Source organism: Tympanuchus pallidicinctus, unplaced genomic scaffold (genome assembly GCF_026119805.1).
Source record: "Tympanuchus pallidicinctus isolate F22 unplaced genomic scaffold, pur_lepc_1.0 scaffold19, whole genome shotgun sequence".
Taxonomy (NCBI): Eukaryota; Metazoa; Chordata; class Aves; order Galliformes; family Phasianidae; genus Tympanuchus; species Tympanuchus pallidicinctus.
The window spans coordinates 5,438,540-5,458,907 of record NW_026294710.1 but is presented as its reverse complement, the minus strand read 5'-3'; the positions used below and the strand labels follow the sequence as shown (position 1 = coordinate 5,458,907).

Genomic DNA, 20,368 nt, shown 5'->3' with positions numbered 1-20,368 from the left:
GTATGGGAAACAGAACCAAGCAGCTCTTAGCTTGAATGTGGGTTTAGAGTTCCAGTTCAGCATGTCATTTTCACAGCAAGAGGTGCAAGACCCATTGGTTTTAAGAACGGTAGCTATGTAAGTGATGTTTCAGCTCTTAATTTTAAAATCTGTCTTTTTCCTTGTAAATAATAACATTATTCTGATCAGAGCATGAAACTTCCGATTGGCAAGATTTCTTTCTCATTTGATACGTGGAGGACAGAGGTGAATTATATCTCGAGTGAGAAGCTGCATAGTATGGGGTAACTATGTTCAAGTGAAAACATGCTTCTTCTGCTTTACTTTAAGTTTTTGCTCTCTTGTGTGAGGAAACTTTCCGTGAGTTGGTTGCTCTAACACGTCACTTTGCTGCTGGAATGTTGTGGGATTGGGCAAACTGCATTTTTTGGTTCTTGAAGGCATTAACAAATGGAACAGTCCATTTTTTGTGTGCCATTATTGCATTATTGCACTCTGCATTGTTGCTGCTGCTTATCTCCAGTGAAGGACTGGCCTCTTCAGGTGTATGTCCTTCACATGTAGCTGAAGCGGCACCCCACTGCTTGGAGTCAATCATGGCCTGTATTTGTATCAGCAACAGAGTGAGGTTAAATAACTGCAATGCTGACCAGCTGCATCTGAAGTGATCTTCATGAGATGGAGTTGTTGGTGTAGTTGTTTGTAGATTCATGTAAGAATCACCATTCATGGATGGGATTTATAAGACTGCTCTTGAGATGATGTGTACAAGCAGCAGAATACTAGAGCATTTTGAAGACATAAGTTATTTTAGTCTGTTCTGGAAGCTTTCCTCTTTCACCTGGAGGAGGTGTTGCAGGTGAGGCTGTACACTCATAGGAGAGACGCAGCAATGTGCTGATGAATGTTGCCCTAAGTAGTGATTTAACAAAGCAGCTTTTTTAACTTAACAAATTTGTGATAACAAGGTTACTTGATTATGTACTGAACAGAGAACAAAGTCTGACAAAACTGTAAGGAGAACCCTTCTGTTGAGACTTGAGGTTGAGGATGGACCATCTGGCCAATTGTTTATGTCTAAAGCATTATATCTTCAAGTTTTAGGCCATTCCTACTTGTCCTATTGCTGTGCAGCACTGAGGAGATCCTCCCCTCATTCATTTGTCTCCCACCTCCCGTTAGATATTTATAAACACTAATCAGATCCCCCCTCCGTCTTCTTTTCCCTAGGCTGCATATACCCAGGTTACTCAGTCATTCCTCATGAGGGAGATGCTCCAGGCCCTTGGTCATCTTTGTGGACTCCTTCTAGGAAATTCTTGTCTTTTTTGAACTGGGGAGACCAAAACTGGACAGAGTACTCCAGATGTGATCTCATCAGGGCTAAGTAGAGGTGAAGAATCACCTCCCATTGTACGTGCAATAACTCCTTCATATCACTCAGTACTGAATAGCAAGGTAGCAAGCTATTAGCAGATAAGTCTTTCAGTCATCCAAGATTAAAGTTTCAAGAAGCTGGCTATTACTCATCCATATCTGTGACAAGTAAGGAATCTCTTGACCTTGAGGAGTAACCTTGAGAGGCATCCCTGCCTCCAGGGGAAGATCCTGGTGTGCGGATGTGCAGGGATTGCTTAATAAGTTCTGGGCTGTCCCTTGTTCAGGGAGTCTGATGTCTGACTGTCTGTTCTATCTGCATACCAGCCGTGTGTGGTGAGTGTGTGCTGTCTGAGCTTGGTTCAGCAGTCACGACCAGACACCTCCATCGCAGACACTGCTGATGATTGTCATCTGAGCAGGGTGATGAGTGAAAGGTCAGGGAGGGCTGGGAGGAGGATGCTGCCCCCACAGGAGTCCCCTCAGTTTCTTGTTGTAAAAACAGAAGTGATGCCACGGGTTCTGCAGTGGTGGTATTGGTTTGCATGTGTGTTCAGGCTGGCAAGCAGCAGAACAGGGTGGTGAGGTATGCTGATTCATTTCAAGCAAACTTCAGTTGGCATCTTGTATGAAAAGCTATTTTTCTTAGAAAACCCTTCACCTTTAGCATTAGTGTTGGTCTTGGAGATCTCACTTTCTTTTTTCTTCATCAGAGAGAAAGCATATTTCTGTGCTATGGTCAGGAATAGAAATCTATCTCCTTGATAATTTTCGTATTTTTTCTTGATGGTTCTGTGACTGTGGACATACATTACCTTTAACTTTCACACAGTATTAAGTAGCATCCTGATCATGACATCATTCAGCGTTTAGGATGTCACAGCATGGAGATCAGTCATTTTCTCTTTAGCCGTTTTAATCTCTAACTTTTTTGAGAGACTGAGAAAATGGAAGAGATGTATGTCATTCCTACCGGATGCCAGAGGAAGTTTGGTGCAAGCCTGGAATAAAATAAATGGTTGTGCTGATGAAAAACCCATGCAATCAAGGAGAGTCTGAAATTTGCATATATTTAAACAAATCTTGAAGTAAACTATAGCAATAAAACATGATTGAACTGGAAATTTTTAAAAGCAATTGAAAGGTCACCAAAATGTGAAGCTCAACTATTTAAAGTATTTGGTGGTGTTTTTATTGTTGTTGGGTTTTCTTTGTTTGCTGAGGGTGGTATCCTTACATGGGTTTGCTCTGTGTTGGGATGGTTCTTCAAGCATGAGTATAGGCTGTGCATTGTGTGGCCAGTTTCCTCGCTCCAGAGAACTGTGTTGTGTGGGTGAATGTCTACTAAGAATACAGCAACTCTGTTTAGTATGAAGTAAATCCATCTGTGCAGAGAAGCCTGTAGAACAGTCTTAAAATATCGCTGTCTGGGTATATTGACTGCTGAAATTTTGATCTATGAAGTTCTATGTACTTGGCTGGTAACAGATGGTGTTTCTTGTTTCCATTTATTTATTTATTTTTCACAGGGTTTAGCAAAACTTTTACAGTTTCTTTAGAAAGACCAGAAACTCCTCAATTGAAGGAAGTGGCCTTTTTGAATCTTGGTAAGCTACTCATGTTACTTCCCTGCTTGTTATTGTCTGTCCCCAGTAGTGGAGACAAAGGAGTAAACTTTTTCTAGAAGGATTTTTCTTTCTTTCTGAAGTAGTTACATTACTCGGCATTTGATATTGCTCTACCTTACTGTTAGTTAGCAACTTCCTTTGAAACTGATGCAACCTCTGCTCAGGAGATCAGCTGCTGAGTTCTTCAGTGTCTTCAGCCTCTTGAAACCTCCCTTGGAAGTCTGAATGTATTGCTAGCATTTCCTGTGTTAATACAACAGCAGCTTCTAATTAATTTCTTTTGTATTTCCTAGATGTAATCAATCCATAAAGGAGAAATGGGCTAAGATGAGAATCAAGTGAAACATTCACTTATTTGCTTTAAGAAGCTAAGTGCTAAATTGACCACTGTGATTTCTTTAAATAGACTATTATGTGGCTGCTTATTTACCTGGACAGTTCCTGCACCTTCTGAATATTCAGCATCCTGACCTGCTGTGCTATAGTTTATTTCTGACAGGTATAGTACAACTGCTACGTGAAGTTTTATTGCATTAGAGGAAACTTATTAAAATCTCTTTATAGTGAAGTTGCATTTGGTCAAGGCTTGCTTTATTGCACAGTTCTGAAAGAGGGAGACTGAAAAACGACTGAGAGATGTTTTGCCACTTTCCATTTTAAAAAGTGTTTGTGAAATGACACTTCATACTTCATGGATTACATACTTCTTGCTTATTATGAAATGGAAGGAGACCTTTCACTGAATTAGAAATTCTTTGCTTTAGTTGCGCAGTTTCCCTTCCCCCATCTTTGCACATGCTTCTCAGTCCTCTGCTGTTCTCAAATTTCACATGGAGATGTAAATTTGATTTTACATTTCCTTCCTCCAATTGAGTTGCTCTAAATGTGTGTGTTTGGAGGATGTGGGGAAAGGAAATCTGTGTTTCCTTCACCTGATCAGGCTGATGCAATTGGATTTAGAGTCTCATCTGAGGCATGTTATTTCATTTCCAATAAACAAATCTTTATGGGAAGTGGGTTATTTTTGGAAATGGAGGACTTTTGTTTGGAAACAGAAGCCCTTTCTTCTAGTTGGGTGAAGGAAAGGTAAGTAATGGGGACTGGCACAGGGGTATCACATGGAGCTAATACTTGTAAATACCTGATTAAAAACTATTCTGCTAGAGATGAGTACAAAGCATGACAGTTGTGTGGTGGGCCCACTTCCTCTGATGAACAAGGCCTGTAAACATACTGTATAGTGCTGTGTTGGTGAACCTTGGAGCTAGCATAAGTGAAGTGGCTTTGTCTGATGGTTCATTAAGTAATTGTAGTGCAGAACTTTTCAGTTCTGGCCATTGGGAGACATGGTAAGCAGTCCACCAGCACAAGGTTATATTATGATTCTGAATTTATGCAGTTCTGAACTGTGCTTAAGTGCCAATTCTACTGTATCCCTGTTAGTAACCCTGTGCTCTGTTCCATTCTGTGTACTCTGATTTGTGTTGTGACTGGGTTCTGAGCCTCAAATCTGTGCATCTCCACTTCAGCAATTAAATGTGGACTGGGCTCCTGATTTAGTTCCTTTACCGAGCCAGAACTATTCCATCTTCTCTCTAGAGCAATATCAGGCAATTGGAGCAAGAAGCAAACTGTTTCTTACTGTTGGGGATCTGGGAGTCTTGAGAGAAATAATGGGAGCAGGCAAATTTTATATTCTTAGTCCTTTTTCTTCTCAAACCTATGTTATACAGGTGAGGATGCAAGAATTGACATGTTGCCAAACTGCTCCATCCAGTCCCCACTTGTGTCAACAGTCTTGGATTGCGATGTAGGAAGAATGTATGCAGTGAGCATCAGTGACAGTGCCTTAATGAAGTTCCTGCAGAACAGCAAACGAGACAGTGAGAGGTTGGCAGCTCTGCATTGTGCTCTTCTATGTGTCAGAAGTACGACAGACTTGGAAATGAAGGTGGGAAAAGAATTTTTGCTGAGTTCTCGTAGTGATTGATGGTCTCATACTGAGCTTGGTCAGGGTTATGATACCAGTGAAAGAAGAAAAATTCTGATTCGTATGTACTTTTTACTGGTGGCAAAGGCTCATTACCCAGGCTACCCAAGGTGCTTTATTGGTCAAAGCTGACGTAAAACGTTCGTCTTTATGTCATGACTTCATGCAAAGTGTTACTAATGAAACCAAGGTTTCTGCAGTCCATTTTAAGTCCCTTACTTGGCTTAACAGAGAAATGTGAACATTTCCTTTGTTCTCATTCTGACAGATTATTTGGTGGCTTTCTGAGAACCTATCAACGTGTCATTCTTTTGATCCTATTCAGGAATTTATCATTGGTAAGGTATTCCTTTTCCTGTATGTTAACTTTTCCTGCATAACCTAATTTTGACTTAAGGAGAAGCCACAGTGCCATAAACTGACTCTCTTTGAACTTGTTTGTTATGATCTACATTAGCTGACCTGCATATTGTGGCGTTGGAGGCAATTTCAGTAGTCTAGAAGGTTATACATTCTCTCAAAATGAGAATGGTAGTATAACTTCTAAAGTGCATTTTTCCGTCTAATGATGCAAATAGATTTATCAAAATTTGAGGTTACTGGAGAGCAAATTCTCCATCTGGCTTATGTCTGATATCTGGGGTGTAAATAACTGGGATTGGAGAGGAGGAACAAATCTCTTCTAGCCCAGCCCAAACCGTTTTTTTTCATAAGGACTTGGCATATCATGGCGTTCTCCTGTAATAGCTGATTTGTCAGCCTATCTGGTGTGTACACTGTGTGCCTTGAGCCTACATGAAAAGAACCCCTGCAGTGCTGAGCTGTAGCCAAGCAGCTGACTGGGCCCTGCAGCCATCTGGACTTCCCTTCCTCCTTTTGTGCAGAGTGGGATGAGTTCCACCATGAAGGAAACTGTTTCAGAGACAGCAGCAGGATTTGTCCCTAAACAAGTGTTACATAGATAAGCAACTGACTATGAAGCCTCTTCTTGATAACTGGTAGTTCATACAAATCTCACCCTTCTATATCTTTTTACGTTGCGTTCAGCCTCCCTGTACTGCAGAATGTGTCCAGAAACCAACAACCTGGATAAACTCTTGCCCTACACATCACTGCTTGACTGGACTGGGGTAAGACAACAGCTGGTGCTATAATAACTAGAGGAAGTTTGTTTTTTTCCTGCTTTAATAAAGCCTGTAATTTACTTGTATACATCACCTTTTCTTAGACGTGGTCTGAATTCACATCTGTGTTTTATGCACATTTTATATTGTCAAGTCTTAACCCCAGTGACGTTTTCCATGAATCCTGTATTTTGTCAACAAAAAACAGCATTTATGAAATGAGAGGAGCTACCGTAATGGAATGGATAATTAAATGTATCGGTTTTCGTAATGAAGCACTAATTTAGGGATGATTTTGTTAAGTTTATAATGAATACAAAACATGCTTGACCAGCAAAATCCTGAAGTTGCTTCCAAGGCAACTAGCATTGCTAGAGTTAAGATTCGTAACTTTAGGCAAGAGCAAATGACACAACAAATAAAAAAACTTGATTTTTTTTTTGGTCTATAGCTGTTCTAGTTTTATCTTTTTCTAGATGAGATGAATGAGAGACATATCTTCCTTTCTTCTTTTTGGCAAACTGAACGTACAGTTTTCGCTAACTAGATGATTTTGCAAAGAAAACAAGTATTTGGATATTCACTTGTATACCTTTACGACTGTATGTATTGTGTGAAATTATTTATATTTTATCATTTCTATTGGTAGGTTATCCCTGGAGTAGCATGTGCAACAGACATTATTTCTCTACCTGTGCTAGAGGTAAATTCTAGTACAAAACCACAGTTGCTCATATTTGCAGGTTATGAGCTGCTTTTCTGGGGGGTGGGGAGGAAAAACGGATGGTGGTGGTGGTGGTGGGTGTAGGCTAAACACTAATGAAGTAGTGTCACCACAGCCCTGTGCAAAAACAGAGGTAAGCAGAATCTTGCTGTTTGAAATGGCTTATATGTTTACTAAGATGTTGGTTAGCCTTGCTGACCTTTGCTGGCTCAAAATAGTGGGGTTTTTTTACATGCCTATTCTAAATAAAAATTTTCCATTCCCCGGGGAAGGTTCTCCAAAAACTAGTTCTTTTTAAATTTAATTGATACCTCTTCATTTGTGACTTCATTAGATTGAGGCAACCTTGACACCATGAGTGTGCAGGATTACATAGCCCCACTTTGATATGCTGGAGGGTTAATTCATAGTGCTGCTGTTGGTACCAGTGGTTCGTGACCTGACTTTTTGTCCAAAGCATCCTGTGATTGCAGTGATGTCAGGGCTTTGGCTATCTGAATCTAGACAAATTCCTGCACTGTGTGGAAATGGTGCTGAGCTGGATGGGGAGAGCACATGCTGTAAGTGTAGGAAACTCTATTTTCCATTGAAAACAAGATGAATGATTCTTCCTGTCTTCCATTCCACTCCCTCAGATCCATTTTGGAGAAACATTTGAAATCTTCTTAAGTGCTCTTGCAATTAGCTCAAAAAGCTTAAATTTTCATAATATCTTTTAAAATTGGTGAAATTACCCCCCTACTCACTCACTCTTCAACAGTGCCACAGGTATCCTGCTGTAGATTCCCGTGACTGCTATCAGGGAATTGGGCATTGTGTGCTTTGCTTGAGAAGGCTGCCCTGAGAGGTGGGTCACCTGGGGGAATCAGATCTTGGGAAATTTTGTTTCTAGATAATCCCTGTCAGTTGCTGAGGCCAAAGTTAGTATGTGCTTAATTTGCCTGAGATTGAACCTCAAGCCCCTGGGGGCAAATGCCTTTAGCAGCTATACTTCCTGATTGTGGAACTCATTTCCTATGTGTCTGAAACCTAAACAGATTTAAAAGGTCAGAGTTGAACTAAAGACAGATATTTCCTGCTATTTCTGACTGCAAATTGCTCTGTCTACTAAGTCCAAGTATGGTAGTACACACGACAAGGCTTAATGCTTTGGCTGCATTGTATTCCAGAGTCACCATAGCTGGTGGGTTCACTTAGTCATTGTCAGAAGTCAGGTGTTGGTGATGAATCTGGTTCTATACAAGTATTATTTCTTTCATAGCAGGTCTTCTGGTATTGCAGAGAAACAGTGATGAATTATTGACCTGAAAAGCTCTTTAGCGTCCTCAAGCCCATGAATTGTTGAGAGCCTTTGGGAGGTTTATATTAATATTCACAATAAAAAAGTTTTGTTATTTGGATGAAAGTGTTTTTTATCACTAAGTTCCTGTTCAGCAAATGATAAGGAGATTAGGGGAGTTGGAGTAGGTGACCTTTTATGGTCTCTTCCAACACAAACAATTCTGTGATTCTAATGGGGTGACAGTCTGAATAAGATTGTCAGAAAGCTTTACATAAGGATTATAATTAATACAAGCCTGATATTTAACTTTGAGCACAGAAACCATGCTTAAAGGAGTGCAAGTAGGCTTTATGAGAAGGGGGAAAGAAATGGGTGGGAGAAAGAAGGGAAGAAAATGGAGGAAGTCTAGAAGAATACAAATGTATTGTGCAAGCAGTTGTCACAGAGATCAGAGCAGGCTGAGCTGAGCCACAGAGGCTAAGAGTGAAGCTTCATAGTGTAGCTGTCTGTGCAGTTAAATGATAAGTTATGTGGCTCGGAGCGCCTTTGCTGCTAGCCAGAAGTGTCCATGCAGTTCCTCAGGAGAACACATGTGCCTCGTAGAGGTCATTGGTATCTTTCAGCCCTTCACTGATGTACAGTAGACTGCTGTCTACAGCTGAAGCAGCACTGCTTATAAAAAGGCTTCATGGAAGTTTTTCATGGATTGCAAACTGGAAAGACCTGACTAACTTCTGATAGTACAGTGTCTTCAAGGTGTTCATAGGTATTAACTCAGACTCTTGAGATGTCTGCAAAATAAGTACCATCCAAGACAAAGGGAGGGGACCTTCTCACATACAGTGTCTTCAAGGTGTTCATAGGTATTAACTCAGACTCTTGAGATGTCTGCAAAGTAAGTACCATCCAAGACAAAGGAGGGGGACCTTCTCACATACAGTGTCTTCAAGGTGTTCATAGGTATTAACTCAGACTCTTGAGATGTCTGCAAAGTAAGTACCATCCAAGACAAAGGGGGGGGACCTTCTCTTTCCAGCTTCTGGACTGATGATCCTCAAAAACGAACAGATTTAAAATAATCTTGTATTTTAAACTTTTTGTCTCTTTAATAAGAGCTAATACAGTGCAGGTTTTCAGTGGTGTCTGTATTTAATTCCAAAGTTTACCACTTCCTGTTGCAGAGTCAGTGTATTAAAGAAATACACTGTATTACTTCCCGCCCCCATCACACATCAAATAAAATTCACTGTGGTCTGAAAGCAGTTTTGCTGTGGTGCTGCTGTTGCAATTGCATGAATTGGTCACTAGATGATATCCTTACACTGTATTCTTGATGTTTGTCTAATTTTGAGAGGTAGCACAGGCAAGATGCTGCTGTAGTAGGTTGAAGAGCTGATAGTTGCCTCCATCACGGTGAACACGTGGTGCCATATGCATGCCCGGTTTTAGCTGCTTAGTATAACATAGAGCAAAAAGTACATTTATTTTTCTGCTGCATTTACAACAACAATAAAACAACAGTTAGCTCTGTGGCAGCAAGAGAGAAGCAGCTAGCAGAATTGAATCTCTGCATTTAATTTTCCTTGGCTAATTGTGTTTCATAGTAGGAAGTGGTTTGAAGGGCTTTTGAGGTTTTTTTCTAAGGTTATTGTAATTGTTGAAAACTGGAGGAGAGAACAAAATCCAGTATGCTATCTCAAGTCAGATGAATATTGAGGACTGTGTAGTTTTAAAAACCTTTCTACCTTCAAATGTCAATACTGTAATATGTGTATTGAGGAGATAAATGTGTTTAAAAGGGACAAGAACTGTTGGTACGATCAGTTGTTTTAAAAAACTGCCACAAAGAAGTGCCTTAATCTCATCTCTTCCTCAGTGATGACCACATTGCTCTTGCTTAATAAACAGTGGCCTCAATCTTTATGCCCAGTCAGTAACTAGCTCAGGAAGACAGTGTGCGTTTATTTAGGGTTTTTTTTTTTTTTTTCCCTCCTCTTTGTTTACAGTTTAAATGAATTCCAGCCTTATTGTCAAAGGCTTTGGAATTGCTGTGGAAATGATGGGATTTTGTTTCTTTTCTGAGGATAAGGCTCTGTTACTTGAGGCTGGCGAATGGGAGTTGGCAATTGAAGTATTTGAGCAAACTGAAGACAGTGGAAGCCTCCATCCAGATGCCAGAGTCATGGAACAGAAACCCAGAGTGGGGCTTATTTGACCAAATGTAAACACTCCTGTTCTGAGTCAGGTGCCTAAGGCTCCTTTTACAGTCAAGTGAAACTCTGGACAGTAGAGCCAATGTAATCTGTGGTGCAGTTCTTCCACCCCAAACCAGCCATCAGAAGTATGTCAGATGAAATCGGACCTAGAAGTACCCATGTCTTCCCAGGAACTTAATAGAATGCTAAGGCATTGCACAAATATGTGCATTGCAGGCATGAGCTCAAGTAGATAAGTACTACTTGTGCTGTCAAATTAAGGAAATAAAACTATTGGAAAAAAATAATGCAGCTGATTTTGTTTTTAATTTTTTTTTCATTTCAGTTGCAGTGAAGCCACATTTATTGCAGTTCTTTCCAATTACTTTGTGGGATAGCCATTAGATATTTGTAATAATTTCAAATATTTCTAACAGATATTTCTAACAGTGCATGTATTTATGTTTTCCCTGCAATATTTTGCAGATCCAAAACTCTAAAGGCTTCTGGGAAAAACTCGACTCAAACTTGGAGAGTGTGAAGTATGCAGAGCCACACTTGCATTACCACAATAATGTGCTCAGGAGGGAATGGCGTAGTCTCTCAGAAGAGGTAAATACGTGTGCACTGAAGCAGTCTCCAGAGCTGCTGCTGAAGAATGGATGTTTTAAACCCAAAGACGGAAAGGTTTTTTGTTCTTTACTACAGGGATAAAGTTATGGAAATCTGATCATGAGAAGTGCAAAGACTTGCAATCATTTACTTATAAGGTGGTTGCCTGTAGCTCTGACTTTGTGAAATCAATGCGAGAAAGTAAACAAAAGCAGAACCTAGAATACCTGTGTTGTTAGGTGGGTCAGTTATGTGCGTCTGTGGGCATCGGTATCTGGGAGGTGGGCTGAAGAATCACTAAGTGTTATTTCCATTTAAAATGACAGTGTCGTTTCTTGTGTGCATTTTATCAGGAAATATTTTAATTGACCTACTTAATTTGTTTTGGGATTTTTATTTATTTATAAAACAGCCAGAAGAGAGAAGAGCCTCAGCATATTTAAGGAATATATTTGAAAACGCCAAAAAGTAGGTATCGTTTTGTATATTTACTCCTTCTTACTTTGTTGAAATGTGATGAAGGGTTTAGATGTGTCATTTAAATAGCTGATCTGGTATCTGATCAGATATCTTGCTCCGAAGGTGAGTGTCCAGCTGAAGATCATTTATGACGGTCCTTGTAGTTGCTGCAGGATGATCTGAAATATCTAGGCTTTTAGAGCTCAGGAATTTATTGTAAATGTGACCAAATGTAGATTTCTTTAATTTCATTAGCTACCTTTGAAAGACCAAAGGGTTGTTTAAGCTTTTTAATGTCCTTACAAAACACTTTAGAGTAATGGTTGTGAAATAAACTGATTTTTGTTTCAAACCCCAGGGTGCTTTCTCATCTGGATGCTTGGGACTCTGGTAAGTAAAACTTTTGTAGGCCTTAGCTCTAGTGTTTGTTAAGATATTTCCATCTAGCTGTTGTCAGCTAAAAGTAAATAGTGTGTGTTGCCAGAGTTTGAGCCATTAGTATGAGCAGCTGTTAAATAAACATTACTATAAAGCTTTCCTCTAAGGTTGTGTACTATCTAGAAAACCTTTCTAGTTGGTTCTTCTTTCATAGTGAATCTAGCTTAATATAAGCAGTAAGCCCTTGTTTGCCTAAGAATTTCTTCTCCAGAATTTTTCTGCAAGTATCAGTGATACGATGTTACTGTTGTGTCTTGTCCACTTAAAGCTGCCTTCACAAATATGGAATTTGTGTATGGTAGGAAAATGTGGCTGGTGAAAGTCACAGTATGAAGAATGGAGGCATGTAATGGACTTGCCTAGGCCAGGAACAACTGAGATTATAAGTGATATTCAGTTCCTCTGTCACAAATGAGAAAAACTAAATTTAGTGGCAAATTATGTTACTGATCTAAGTGTTGATCAAATATTTTATTGCAAAGAATTTTCACTGTGTTCATTGCCAGCCCCTAGCACTTGTCATTTGTGCTGCTGCTGATTATTGCAGTGAGCTCTGATTTTTAGGGCCCTGTATCAACATGTTGAAACTACTGGCATGTTTTCTAAAGGTGCATATTGATAATGATGTTCAGCTGTTTATAAAGAATTTCTAGGTAGTTGCCAACAAGTAATAAGCATCAGTGTAGTGCATCTTGCCTGTAGATCATCCTTCAGGTCCTTTAAAAATAAAGCAATGGAAGTCTTTTAAGGTGAAATAAATGTCTTTCAGGGTGAGCAGAGATAATTAGAAAGGGCTTTATAAAAAGTTAGCTGTTCTCTAAAATACTGACTTGATTTTATGTTATGTGGTGAAATAGGAGTTTGTTTCTCTTCCTTTGCTTTCATACAGGAAGAGCTGATGAGGAAATCTAGAGTATTAAATTTCAGTAGTTATTATAATCTCCTTCTGTGTAGTTGGAGGGTTGTGTTCCTTAGTGGTCTGCAAAAGGAGAATCTCAACAGACTTAAAAGATGGGCCTGGGTAAACCTAAGGAGGTTCAACACAGCGAAATGCAAGGTTTTGCACTTGGGCTGGAGGAATCCCAGGCATCCATACAGACTGGAATGAGCATCCTCGAGAGCAGCCCTGTGGAGAAGGACCAGGGGGTCCTGATGGATGAAAAGCTTAACATGAGCCGGCAGGGTGCCCTTGCAGCTCGGAAAGCAAGTGGTATCCTGGGCTCCATCAAGAAGAGGGGTGGCCAGCAGGGACAGGGAGGTGATTGTCCCCCTCTACTCTGCTCTTGTGAGGCCCCATCTGGAGTACTGTGTCCAGGTCTGGAGCCCTCAGTACAAGAAAGACAGGGAGCTGTTAGAGAGAGTCCAGAAGAGGGCCACAAAGATGGTCAGAGGACTGGAGCACCTTCCCTACAAAAACAGGCTGAGGGAGCTGGGCTTGTTCAGCCTGGAGAAAAGAAGGCTGCAGGGCGACCTCACTGCAGTCTTTCAGTACTTAAAGAGAGCCTATAAACAGGAGGGGAATCAACTCTTTGAAAGGGTTGATAACTGCAGGACAAGGGGAAATGGTTTGAAGTTGAGGGAGGGAAGATTTAGGTTAGATGTCAGGGGGAAATTCTTTACAGAGAGAGTGGTGAGGTGCTGGAACAGGCTGCCCAGAGAGGTTGTGGATGCCCCGTCCCTGGAGGTGTTCAAGGCCAGACAGGATGGGGCCCTTGGCAGCCTGGTCTGGTATTAAATGTGAAGATTGGTGGCCCTGCATGTGGCGGGGGGGTTGGAGATTCATGATCCTTGAGCTCCCTTCCAACCTGCGCCATTCTGTGATTCTGATTCTGTGAAATCTGAGTAACGAAAGCAACTGTGGGAGAGAACCAGGCAAGTGGGAGGTGATTCTGTGGTGTTTCTACTTTCTGTCTATCCCTTTCCTTAGAAAACCCATGCAGCTCTTTTGCCTTTTATTAGTAAATGACAAGGTCTAAACAATATATGCATTTGCACTGTGTGGCTGGGAGATTCTCTTTGTATTCCTTCTATACAAAATCACCACAGTATAATGCATCTCCCATAAATATCAAAGAAAAGAGTAATGACAATGAAGTGTAAAACAGTTTGACAGCTTGTGTTCCTCCATGCTCATTGTTAAGTGCAAAGATGGCAAATAAGGGGTTATGTTCCATTGCTTGGTTTTCTCTTATGCAGTCCTTGATTCTGTCACTGTGTTAGTTCTGTATGTGAGTAGATATGTTAACAGAAGGTGGAGATTTGCGTTTCTCGGCATCGTGCCCTTGAATGACTGTTGCTCTGTTTATTTCAGAGGAAAGACTGGTACCTCTCTTTCAAGAGGAAGATTATCAGCAGCAATTACTAATGGGATTGGTATGTGCTTTTGTCACAGTGTGCACTAGGGGACGCACAACCTCAAAAAGTGTAAAGAGTAAGATATTCAGTTCCAGTGCTGAGTGGAAGCTCACTCAGAGCAGCAAGGGGACAAAAGCAGTGTTTCCTAAGTTTTGGAGTTCTTCATCGTGATATCACAATATGATCTTAATAGGTCCTGGTATCATTAGGCATAAGGGAATAACAGGAATGGAAAGTTGATCTGTCCAAGTGGTTTTCTCCACTACAACTTTTTTTTTAAACTGTTTTTCAGTACCCCTGAATTTCATCTTAATCTGTCAATTATTTTGGGACTACTTCACATCATTCTAACTTTCTCCACCTTCTACTTCCCTCAGAAATAGACAGACCTTGCTTCTCGACACCTTTTTACTGTCTCCCTTTCCTTCTGCCTCACTATAGGACTGCTATGGCTATTCTGAGGTCACTGCTCTTTTGATGTTCTTTTTGTTCCCCCCTGCTGATCTTCACTAAGTATCTACTATCTTTATGCTTCTGGTACTAAATCCTTTCTTACATTGCCACCTATCCTCCCTCTGTTTAAATATGCATCTTTTCTTATCTGTTGCTGTCAGATCTAAATACAGCTCCTCAGCTTGCATTGGAAAGTCTTCACATATGAAGAGTGTATCAACACTGTTCTGTCAGTCCAAATCTAAGGCAAGTTCTCATTCTTTGCAGTCTTGCTATCTTTTTTTCCCAAGTTTTGCCTCTCATCTTCTGAAATTTCTCTACATCTCTTACCTTAAGTAAATTCAGTGAGATCCAAAAAAGCAGGTAATCGCTGTCCTTTGTGCTTTCCTGCCAACTGTATTGTTTTCTTGACATGTGGAGATTAATCTACTTGAAAATTCCTGAAGTCTGAGATTTAATTTACCTCAGTTTTTCTCTGAGCTTTGGGGGGGAGGGGGGGACGGGAAAGCACTTTGTTGTAATTCTCAGCAAAGAACTGCATTATGAACAGGCTATGTGAGGTCAGAGTATTTCAGAAAGGACAGGGTAGGTAGTGGCATGGACTGTATGGTAGCAAGTAGCTGATTTTAAACACTTTGCAATGAATATTTAACCTGAAGTTGTCATTATTCACTCATGTTCTAAGTCATGTTCCGTCACTGCTAGCACAAATTGTACTTGTGCTGGCTTTCTCTATTGTAAAATCCCTCAGATTTACTCATATGTAATAAATACAAGTCAATGTTGGTGTTAAAATCTTTATTTCACCCTGTTTCCTTGGTTTGATCCAGAGAGATTTAAGAAGTGTTAGCTTTTTCTCTTCAACATCATTGACAGTAGCACCCATTTTCCTGAATTTACACCAAGTAACTGTATTGAATATTTAGATCTGCTATTGACTTTGAAACCCCAAATTCTCACACAATCTTGCCAGTCCAAGCTGGAATTTTGTCACAGGAAGAGGGTTGTGCAGGTTGCTGCTGGTAAGGCCCTGCAAATGGTGGAGCTTTTGCATCTTTTTGAAGAGACCACAAGGACACTGAATTGTTGGCTTCTTTTCCTAGATGTTTGCTCAGCTAAAGGATCATCTTATGAGACATCTGCAGTATGTAGGAAAAAAGAAGATTGACCAAATAGTGCTGGATTATGTTTCAAACCTGGTTAGTTTTATTTTGCTGTTATTGGTGTGAGCAAACATATTGCTGGGTGGGGAAGTGTGGTGTTGGATATGTGCTGTGTGTGTTTTGTATGTTTTAGTGGGAGAGGGTTGTTTCTAAAGATGTTAAACCATATTTTTTTTTTTTGCTCAGTAATGTGTATGTTGATAAGGTAAATAATACTTAAAACTAAAAAAGAGTTGTTTTGGACTCTCAGGATACGAAAGAAAATTTCCTTTACAGATTGTAGAAATACGGTTTGCTCCTGGAAGTGAAAATCTGAATTCATCCTGAAAGTTGGAAGAATGGTCTTTGGATTCTTTTCAGTTCTTATGCAGTACATTGATGCATACTTTAAGAAATTAAAATGTGATCAAGGGAAATAGAAATTAGGAAAAAAGTTTCATTTTGATATGAAATGAGAGTTAATTATTGCTGTTCCTGCCTATTGGCTTCATTGGGCTTTTTGTGTAACAGATCCATTTTGCCTGAATCCATACGAATTATGTTGAAAACTTCCTTTCCAGATTCTCTGTTTTTCATTATGTTAAGAGAAACTTAAGAAAAAAAGCTGTAAAAACTGTTGTGCATAGAAATTATCATACCTGTTTTTATCTGTCTCAGCATCAAATCCCTTAAGTACACAATGCAGAATCCGTAAGAGTTCATCTGGCAGCAGGGAAATCATGTTCTTTGTCTTCTTGCTAGTCCTGTCACCAGATTCAGGATTTGATCCATGCAGCTCAGGAAACTTTCAGGATGTGGTGCCTGCATCTTTTGTGAAGTCCTTTGCAGATCAGTTCTGTTGTGAATGTTCTCTGAACCGCAGCAAGTTCTGCTGGGATTACTGGCTTTTTTTTATTCAGGCCTTGCTCTAGAGCTTTCCAACCACCAGAGTATATTTTCCCTGTCTTTATAGGAAAAAAGAAAAACCTAGTGACTGATGAAAATAGGAACAGGGCAGCTTGAACAAAAGCTTCATGGCTGATAGCGGTGCTGAAAGAAGCAGAACTGAAATGCTCATTCTCCTTTCATTTGGTTTTCAGTTATCATTTGTTTGTTATTTATCTAAAGTAAAATAAAATAAAAAGCACAGAACCTACTGAAATACTTTAACAACCTTGATCTGCTAGACAAAATTATTGTAGACTGAATCTTACAGTCAAAACAAATCTCACCCCTTCACACCCCCACCATCATTGAAATCTTAGGATTAATATTTTTTCTTTTCTTTAAAATTTCTCTTATGGTAAGAATTCTTTCATTTCCATTACAGACTTCTTATTCTTAGAAAAACTGCTATAAACAGAGATCATATGTCTCTCAAAATTACTTCTGGCCTTTGGTGGGTATGTGTTGCTGGGTGCTCTTTTGACATCTTTAAAAATCATTTAATTGTTAGGCTTGGGTTTCCTCGCACCCAAGGGTGAAACTGTATCCTACCTTTTGGGAAGTTCTTTTGGGAAATGGATTATTTTGATTCTTTCTAGTTTTCTATAACCTCAGCAGTGTGTAGCTGAGCCAAGGACGCAGGAAGAGATGTGAGAAAAGATTTACTCATCTGTTTGCTTTCGCAAAGGAAGCATAGTGATCAGACAGCCTACTGACACGGAAAAAATGGATCAGGATAAACTCTGTCTCTGTAAGTCTTTGCAGTGGGTACACCTCTTTAGTAGATAAGCAGCCACAGACATCAGATGTGTTCTCAACTGCAGACAAATAATAGGAAGACATTTGTATTTGATTGTTCTCTGAAGAACATCTACTTCGTATTCCCTTCCCAGGAAAGGGGATCTAGAAAACAGCAAGACCTTATTTTTCTCCCTTTTCTCCTTTGCTCCTGATCCTTCTCTTTTAGTCACCATGTCTTTTCTGTAGAAACAGAGTTGAGAGAAAAAGAGTTGAGGATTTGTTTTTTTCAAATGACTTCAGTGAAACTTCCCTTCACTCAGCACCTTTACCTGAAAATGTAAACGTTCAAGATAGCAAAGTACTTTGCAAATGTCAGCTGAGGGCCTGCTGTGTGCCCAGTCTCATTGTTGATCATGGTTTCTCTTGCTAGTTTTGAGTAGACAAAGGGAAATGGCTTCTGATACTTGCCTCTTGTTGTACCTCCTTACTGAATGAAAAATGGTTTTGCCATGAAGGCTTTGGTTTAGCTTCATTTTGTTCCTCCAGAAACTTGCTGCTGGCTCTCAACAGGAGGTTGCCTGCATTCCTTATTTAAAAGAGACGTTTCCTTTCTTGTATGTACTTGTGGGTAGTATGCTGAAAACTGTTCAGGATATGCCTTCTTGTGAGCCGTGCTCTTGGTGAGGTTGTCATGGCACAAGTTCTTAGTGCTTAAGATTTAAGTAATAAATGTAATAAGTAGGTTGGCTATGATTTTAAAAGATGCTTTCTTTCTGTACGCTGCAAAAGCTAAGTGATTGGCTGTGTCCTAAAGTAAATGGTGAAAATAATTTTGTTATACAAATAATGAATGAGTCTGGTGTTTAAGAAGCTTTTCCTCCACCTCAGATATTTATCTTCAGATCCATTTGAAAATGCAGCAGAGGCCTTTGCTGCTCTCTGTGCTGGCTGGAGAGGGAAGTCATTTTGGCAGCAGGTGTGGTTCTGATGATCCTTGTCTGAAAAGTGGAAATCACTTATTTCCTGGAAAATGAGTGGAGAGAACCTGCTGTTCTCCAGGGATATTAAATGGAAGCTTTCCATGGCGTCCAGAAACCAAGTACGGAAAGTATCAGGTGTTTGTTCTAAGACAGCCACCTCAGTACCTGCTGTGCAAGGCTAGATGAAGTCCTAGATGAAGGGTGGAGGGAAAAGGTGCTGAGTTTTCTGGCCAGTGCTGCAGAGGAGAGCACTTGAGAGTGGTAGTGAAGAGCAGTGTTCCTACTCTGATACTGACTTCTCTTGTGTGTCTGCGCACCATCTTGGTCAGAGCCTGTGACAAGTTAGAGACAAGTTAGAAGGAAAACAAAACAAAGCAAAACAAACAAAAATTCTCTAGAAAGAGAAAAAAGAATGAGAAAAGGCAATCCTGGATTCTGGCCATCTTGAAGGGAGAAGGTTTGTTACTTCTTGTGACACCTGTCTGCAAAACAAGGATCAGCCTTGTTTCCTGAGAGCTTCCTGGGGTTGATTTATTGCAATTTGAGGCCCAGAGATAAAAGGCGTAGAGGAAGTGTCTCAGCTGTGTGGAAATGAGATGTGGAAGTCATTACATATGACAGCCATAAGGACTGGCTGGAGGGAGTTATTTCAACTCTTTCATGCGTGGTTTCTCTCTTTCAGCTGCTGAATGCTAGAAAATCCAAGTTTGTAGCTTTTGCATGCTGACATTGCTCTGGAAGCCAGCCTGGGAGCACAAGGATCAACAGTGTGGGCCAAGAGATTGTTTTAATTCACTATAGACAAGAAGGGAACTCAGTAGAGCCAGATAAGCATTTGCTTGTCTCATGTTTCCTCCTTGCCTGGGCTAGATCTGTGATTCACCCTGTAGACTTTTTTTCAGCAGACTGAATATTCTACCACCTTCAGCAGCATCCAATGCTGACAGAGCCACAGGCACCTTTCCTTGCCAATTGCTCAGTCAGTTGGATGTGTGGTTTTCAGTTCCATGGCAAATTGGTCCTTAAGAATTTGATGCAAGAGCGTGAGATCGGTTGATTCCTGAGAAGCAGAATGTGTGAGAATGTGCTGTATGTCTTGCATAATGCTTGGATGAACTGAGAGCACTTACTGTAAACTTCAGGAATGGAGCAATCCAGCTACAGTTCAGTGTAGCTGTTTATCATTTTAAGCCCCATAGAAAAAAAAATATATAAATGCTGAAGTTTTAGTGGGAGTAGTCCTATGATAAGTTCACAATCTAAACTATTAGTGAACTAAATGAAAGCTGGGGACCTGCTATATACAGGCTTCTAGAAATGTTTAATCTTTTTTTTGTTCTAGTTGAATCTGGTACATCGAATAATGAAAGAAGTTTGGAAGCTGTATCAGCTTCATTCCTGCATCTTCTGCTTGTAAGCAAGTCTTTTTTTTTTTTTTTTTTTTTAACTTTTTAAAATGTGCTCATAATAATTTTGGCCTTGAACAGTCAGTGCTGTGAATGTCACTGTGGCTGTAATTTAGTCTTGCTAATGGTCCTGCTGGCCCTGTTGAAGCCAACGTGGATATTAATCATACAGGCAGTTTTATGACTAGAGTTCAAAGCTGCTGGGTTCACAGTGCTCTCCAGCTGGATAGTGGCTGTTGAACAGCTATGAAAGCCAGGTCACTCACAGCAGCACCCAGAATATTTCACCTGTTGATACTGGGTATTGCTAGAGCCTTGCAGGTATGCCGTAGTAGGGGATGGAGGAGAGGGCATCACAGAGACTTTGTGTGTGAACATTTAGAAGAACATCTAGTGCTGCAGGGTGACAGATGCTGAAGAAAGAAAGATAGCATTCCATAGTGATTAAATGCAAATGCACATTTACTGCACATATTGTTTGACCACAGTACTCTGGTATGTGGGCATTTCAATTCCT

The 20,368-nt window shown here is 40.2% G+C and overlaps 1 protein-coding gene across 3 annotated transcripts in view; it reads left to right on the top strand.

Annotated features, from left to right (window-relative positions):
- GSAP (gamma-secretase activating protein) overlaps positions 1-20,368 on the top strand; it is a 46,046-nt gene that overhangs the window by 19,095 nt on the left and 6,583 nt on the right. For all 3 annotated transcript variants that reach the window (XR_008206211.1, XM_052680864.1, XM_052680865.1), the window contains exons 14-25: positions 2,907-2,984; positions 3,412-3,504; positions 4,739-4,956; positions 5,264-5,333; positions 6,043-6,125; positions 6,769-6,822; positions 10,807-10,932; positions 11,345-11,400; positions 11,750-11,781; positions 14,141-14,202; positions 15,741-15,836; positions 19,788-19,858. Coding sequence is in view for 2 of the 3 variants with exons in the window: in XM_052680864.1 (XP_052536824.1) it covers positions 2,907-2,984; positions 3,412-3,504; positions 4,739-4,956; positions 5,264-5,333; positions 6,043-6,125; positions 6,769-6,822; positions 10,807-10,932; positions 11,345-11,400; positions 11,750-11,781; positions 14,141-14,202; positions 15,741-15,836; positions 19,788-19,858 (1,039 nt within the window). In the remaining variant the exon portion in view is untranslated. The remainder of the gene's footprint in view (positions 1-2,906; positions 2,985-3,411; positions 3,505-4,738; positions 4,957-5,263; positions 5,334-6,042; positions 6,126-6,768; positions 6,823-10,806; positions 10,933-11,344; positions 11,401-11,749; positions 11,782-14,140; positions 14,203-15,740; positions 15,837-19,787; positions 19,859-20,368) is intronic.